At 41.6% G+C, this 6,565-nt stretch overlaps 1 protein-coding gene across 1 annotated transcript in view; it reads right to left on the bottom strand.

Annotated features, from left to right (window-relative positions):
- Positions 1-6,565, bottom strand: part of CHD2 (chromodomain helicase DNA binding protein 2) — a gene marked incomplete in the record, with an annotated part of 115,932 nt that overhangs the window by 84,654 nt on the left and 24,713 nt on the right. Inside the window, 1 exon segment of the mRNA XM_073618404.1 lies at positions 1,199-1,436. Within this exon segment, the coding sequence (XP_073474505.1) occupies positions 1,199-1,436 (238 nt within the window).

Raw genomic sequence — 6,565 nt, 5'->3', positions numbered from 1 at the left:
CGGAACTGACGCGTGACGTCACTTCCAGGTTCCTGTTGACAGTTTCCCAGGCCATCAAGGTCGGAAAATAATGTAATGCAGTGGGATTGCATTACATTCAGTGGAGCACACAGGAGACATGTGGGGTCTTTTAGACACTAGATGTCTTATTAAAGAGGAGAACCTTCACTGGAACTAAAGGGCCAAACCCAACCCCTGAAAAACAACCCCACACCATAATCCCCCCTCCACCAAATGATTTGGACCAGTGCACAAAGCAAGGTCCATAAAGACATGGATGAGCGAGTTTGGGGTGGAGGAACTTGACTGGCCTGCACAGAGTCCTGAACTCAACCTGATAGAACACCTTTGGGATGAATTAGAGCGGAGACTGCAAGCCAGGCCTTCTCGTTCAATATCAGTGCCTGACTTCACAAATTCTCTTCTGGAAGAATGGTCAAACATTCCCATAGACACACTTCTAAACCTTGTGGACAGCCTTCCCAGAAGAGTTAAAGCTGATAAAGCTGCAAAGGGTGGGCCAACTCAATATTGAGCCGTCTGTGTCAATAGAAGCAGACAGGGCAGCTCAGGAGTGAGCCCGCACGAGTGCCCCCATAGAAAGTGGTTATGGGGGCACCCACTGAGAAGGTGGAGCCAGGAGCGCCAACGAGGGCCCCAGAAAAGGAAGATCAGGGCAGCTCTGTGCAAAACCATTGTAAGTATAACATGTTTATTATTTTATTTAAATTTTAAAAAATAAAAAAAGTTTTACAATCACTTTAAATACAGGTCTAGGCAATAGTGTTAGTCATACCAAACGGAAGGTAACATCAATGTACAATTGTAACAATGTTGTATCAGCTTGTAACCTTTTTATTATTGTGTGTGGAACAGCAACTGAATAGTGTTATTACCAATGGCAACCAAGTCTTTCATTTCCAAACCTTCATCTGAACAAGGACATCTACAATTCCTACTGGTTGCAATGGGAAACCCTCAATTTCCTTCTGCACCTTTCTTCTAAATGGACCTAGACTGAGTGCAAAGAGCAATGAGGATGCACCACGGGGCAGCAACTCTTAAAAAGATAAAATTTGGTGGCCGTGGGTGACCGCCCTTCGAACATCATCACCGTCCTTTGTACTGCATTGGTGATGAGCCCATAGGAATTGCTGAGACTTCCCAAGATTTACAAATCCCCTGAAGAACGTCTTGCCTTTTTTACATCCGCCAGTCTCTCCTTTTTGGGAAGATTCTTCTGTTTTGGGTCGGCTGGAGCTTCCTGGGTTTTGGAGCCTGCTGATTCGCATTCTGATTCAGAATGACTCTCTGAAGACTCAGAGCTGCTATTGGATTCACTGGCCTGCCCACTTGCCTGCTCACTTGCTTGTTCACTTTCTGATTGGCTGCCTGACTCTGAGGCGGAGTGATTGGACTCTTCTGAGGCTGAATGACTAAAAGAAAAAAAAAAAAAAAAGTAATGAGGGAAAAAAGCGTTACACTGTGTTAATTTAGTCAACTAAAAACGACTTAAAACATTTTAGTCGACTAAATGAATATTATTTCAGTCGACTAAAATACGACTAAAACAACTGAGATGACTAAAATACAACTTAAACTAAAATGGCATTTTAGTCAAAAGACTAAGAATAAAACTAAATTGAAATTTGACTTCAAAATGAACACTGGTCTGTAGTGCATGTTCATACCTCAATGTAATAATAAATAACATATTACATTCTTCACTCCAGCAGTATATAATGAGTTTGGAAATTGTAGAGAAATGTTAACTAATGCATTACAATTTAATTACACCTATTAGATTTTAGACGATTAAAATGAGTTTTAGTCGACTAAAATGTACTGGAGATTTAGTCGACTAAATACGACTAAAACTAAAACAATTGCAGAAGACTAAAATGGGACTAAAACTAAAATACCATTTTAGTCCCAAGACTAAAAGGAAATCGAAATTTGCTGCCAAAATTAGCACCTGGCGTTACAAGATGAATCCTCCATAGGCGAATCACTTTTCTGACATTTGTTGTTTAAAAGCTTAAATCAGTATTTTTTTGCAAGAAAATTACTTAGAACGCCCAAACATTATAAATATATTATATATATATATATATTTTTTTTTTTTTTTTAGCAGAGACCCTAGAGAATAAAATGGTGGTTGTTGCAATATTTTACGTCACACTGTATTTGCACAGTGTTGTTTCAAACGCACTGTTTTTGGAAAAAATACACTTTCATGAATTAAAAAAAAAAAGTAAAGTTTTTTTTTGTAGAATGGGAAATATGATGTCACGCCGAGTAAAAAGATACCCAACATGTCACGCTTCAAAATTGCGCATGCTTGTGGAAAAGCGACAAACTACGGTACTAAAAAATCTCCATAGGCGACACTTTAAGATTTTTTACAATTTACCCATTTAGAGTTACAGAGGAGGTCTAGTGCTAGAATTATTGCTCTCGCTCTAACGAATGGGGCGATACCTCACATGTGTGGTTTGAACATTCTTTTCATGTGTGGGCACGACTTGCGTATGCGTTTGTCCTTCTGCATGCAAGCTCTTTAAATTGTTAGTTTTTTTTTTTTTTTACTTTTTATTTTTACACTGTCCTTTTTATAAAAAAAAAACATTTTTTGAAGGCTTGTATTCCTATTACAAGGAATGTAAACATCTCTTGTAATAGAAATAAGTATGATGAAAAACGATCCGATCCTCTGGAGCGATGGGCAGGAAGTCGAGTGAGGGCAAGATGGCCCCCACTCGGATCCATACCCCTGGAGGACCGGAGCGGCCTCCGACGTCACTTCCGCCTAACGGCCTTAAAGGGCCAATTTGTTTTATATTAGAAAATGTAAAATGACATTATACAGAGTTACAGATGAGGTCTAGTGCTAGAATTATTGCTCTCGCTCTAAGGATCTTGGTGATACCTCACATGTGTGCTTTGAACACTGTTTACATATGTGGGCGCGACTTATGTATGCGAGCACGCGGGGACGGGGTGCTTTCAATTTTCTTTATTCTTTCTTATTTTATTTAACTTTTTATTTTCATGCTTGTGAAGTGTGAGCTGGAGTTTGGCTTCAATTTGTTAGTGTATCTAAATCTGCTAAATCTGGAATTCAATTAAATGTCTGACATCTTCGGAAAAAACTACTTAAACTCACCCTCCTTCTCATTCACCGAAAAGGGTCTTATTTCAAGCAAAACTAACCCCCCCCCCCCATGATTAACCATATCTATACATCTCTAAGTCCTATGTCAAAGCTGTTCTCTGTCTTATAGATGCTGTTTAGATGCCTTCGTTATACTTAACAGCGTTTCTTGTTCGGTTCAATACCATTAAGTAAGTTTCCTATGGTTTGCTGTTATTATTATTAAGTTTTTTTTTTTTTTTTTTTTTCAGGGCCTCGTCTGGGTTTACCGAAGGGGGACAAGCACCAGATGTCCTCGATCATTCTCACCTCTCACTTCCTTCTCTCTATTCTCACATAAAATTTCCTTCTCCCTCCCTCTATTTTCCACTCCTACCCAGTCTTCTCTCTTCTCTTCTAAGTTCCTCTCCCCCTCTTCCCTTTAGAAAAGGTGTTATTACCTTCGCCGAGATTGTATACCCCACACCAGTGATGCTGAACCTTGGCACCCCAGATGTTTTGGAACTACATTTCCCATGATGCTCATGCGCTCCGCAGTGTAGTTGAGCATCATGGGAAATGTAGTTCCAAAACATCTGGGGTGCCAAGGTTCAGCATCACTGCCCTACACGATGGCAATGTATGTAATCTATTTTATTGGTGTTATCCAAAAATAGGATTTGAAAAAAAAAAAAAAAAATCATAATTTTATTATTATAATAATAGTAAAAAAAAAATAAATATATATATATATATATATATATATATTTTATATATATATATATATATATATATATATATATATATATATATATATATATATATATATATATATATATATATATAAAATATAGTTTAAAAGATATATATAATAAAATTTAAAATATATATATATATATATATCACAACAATAAATCTAATAATCATAATAAAACAATCCCTCCTCTGCTTGTATCTGCTGGTAATGAATGTGATCACATTTTGGAACCACTGATAATAATATTCTGTTATCTCCTCGGACTCGCAGACCAGATTCGTGACCATAAAATGCACAGTAAGCAGATTTTGGAATGTGGGATGCGACAGACGTTGCAGCGAGTCAGTGTCATGCGATACGGCGTGTAACTCAGTACAGCGGGATGATGCTGCATACCAACAAGTAATGACGTGGGAAAAGCAGATTAGAGAAAAGAAAAAACGCACACAAGCCAAATTAACCATGACACCGAACAGGACGTCGCCTGCCAAAACCATTTCCCGGGTCACTGTTCTGTCCTGACATTTATTTTTCTAGGACTGCAAATTGGCTACAAAATCCGACACTTCCATAAACCCAACGTACAAAACGAATGTTGCACTTTATTCTGAATGCAACGTAACAATCTGATGACGGAGCTCATTTTTGCATGTCATTACCCTGGAAGCGACAGCAGGGGGCAGCACCTACAAACTGAGACATTTTCTAAGAGGATTAAAGGGCTGCCGGCTATTCGCCATTTTGTAATGTAATCCTGTGACACGCCGTGTTCCAACAGCTGCTGCACTGACCCAAAATGGAGAATCGCAAAACGGCATGCCTGCAGTCCTGTGTGGGCGAAAAAAGACGAGGACAAATCTCCGGAACCGATAACTTTTTACAATAATAAAAAAAAAAAAAAAAAAAAATAGAAAAGTAATCAGAAACTTCTAAACCTTTCATCGGTTTGCTGTACATGTTCCCTATAATAAAATAGTGAAAGTACATTTGTGTCCCTAGGACAGGGTAAAAATAGTAAATGGTGTTCTATATCCGCGAGGGGGGGAGGGGGAGAGAAGGCTCCAAATTCTGATCCGTATGAGTCACTCTGATTACAGAAGCGTGAAGAGCTGAAAACAGGAACTCACTGCTAACGTTGGAATATTTCTCCTCAACGTGTTCATTTAATCTGTACCCAAATAAAATATATTAAACAATTTATTTCATGTATAAGGTTTGGTTCAAACTAGCCCACGCTCTAAAAAGCGATCTGCAATGGATCGCTTTTCAGAGTGCTGCTAAGCAACCGCTATCAGGAGGTGATCCTGCCACCTTCTGAATGCCTGTTTATCTGCAAAATGGCAATTTAAAATAGCGCTAAAGCCTCACAACCACGTTTGGCTTGCAGTTGTGCCATGGCCCCCCATTGACCTGAATGGCTGAGTTTGACAAGCGGTGCCACCTCTCATGGTCGCCACACAAAGGGGTTGATTTACTAAAATTGGAGCACTAAGAATCTGGTGCAGCTGTGCAGCCAATCGGCTTCTAACTTCAGCTTGTTCAATTAAGCTTTGACAATAAGGCCGGGTTCACACTGATTCGCACGACATTGCCCTGTGACTTCAAATTTTATAACCACTTCCCGCTCTCGTTCTGGGTGGACTTCATATGACGGCCCTCCAGAACGACCGCTCTCGCACGCATCGCGGCGATTGGTGGTGTGTCAGTCTGACACACCGATCTCGGTAAAGAGTCTCTAATGGAGGCTCTTTACCATGTGATCAGCCGTGTCCAATCACAGCTGATCACAATGTAAACAGGAAGAGCCGGTGATCAGCTTTTCCTCACTCGCATCTGACAGACACGAAAAAGGGAGAGCCGATCGGCTGCTCTCCTGACAGAGGGGGGGTCTGTGCTGATTGTTTATCAGCACAGCCCCCCTCAGATGCCCACCCAGGACCACCAGGGATGGCCACCACACTGGACCACCAGGGAAATGCCAATCAGTGCCCAGGCAGCTGCCAATCAGTGCCCATCCCCAATGCCTGCCAGTGCCATCAGTGACGCCTAACAATGCCATCTATCAGTGCCGCATATCAGTGCCGCATATCAGTGCCCATCAGTGCCACCCATAAGTACCCATCAGTGCAGCCTTTCAGTGCCCAGTGTCGCCTATCAGTGCCCATCAGTGCCACCCATGAGTGCCCATCAGTGCCCATAGTCAGTGCCACCTTATCAGTGCCCATCAGTGAAGGAGAAAACTTACTTATTTACAAAATTTTATAACAGAAACAAAAGAAAAGGTCATGAAACCTGTTTTCTGATTGGCTAAAGCATCAGGCGATCCCATTGGAGACACACGGCGGAGGAAGCGCAAGGAGCGGACACCGGAGTCGCTGCTGCCTGGCAAGGTGGAGAGGACACCACAGCTCGCTACATGAGTGGGTAAATGCCGGACCGCCACTGCTGGAATGGATGAATCCGATGGCTTCCGATTGCCCAGCAAATTAAATTCACATCCACAGCGCCCCTGCCCCAAAGCAACCCCCCCCCCCCCCCATGTTGAGGTCATGTGGCCTGGTATGATTCAGAAGGGGGACACTTGCGCTCCCCCCCCCCCCTCCTGTATGCTCAGATAAGGGTCTGGTATGGATTTCAGGAGGGGGGGGGGACCCCCGGACCGTTTTATATAAAAA

Source organism: Aquarana catesbeiana, linkage group LG03, assembly GCF_042186555.1.
Source record: "Aquarana catesbeiana isolate 2022-GZ linkage group LG03, ASM4218655v1, whole genome shotgun sequence".
Taxonomy (NCBI): domain Eukaryota; kingdom Metazoa; phylum Chordata; class Amphibia; order Anura; family Ranidae; genus Aquarana; species Aquarana catesbeiana.
Note: the sequence above shows the minus strand (reverse complement) of the source record. Positions and strands in the feature narration are given on the sequence as shown.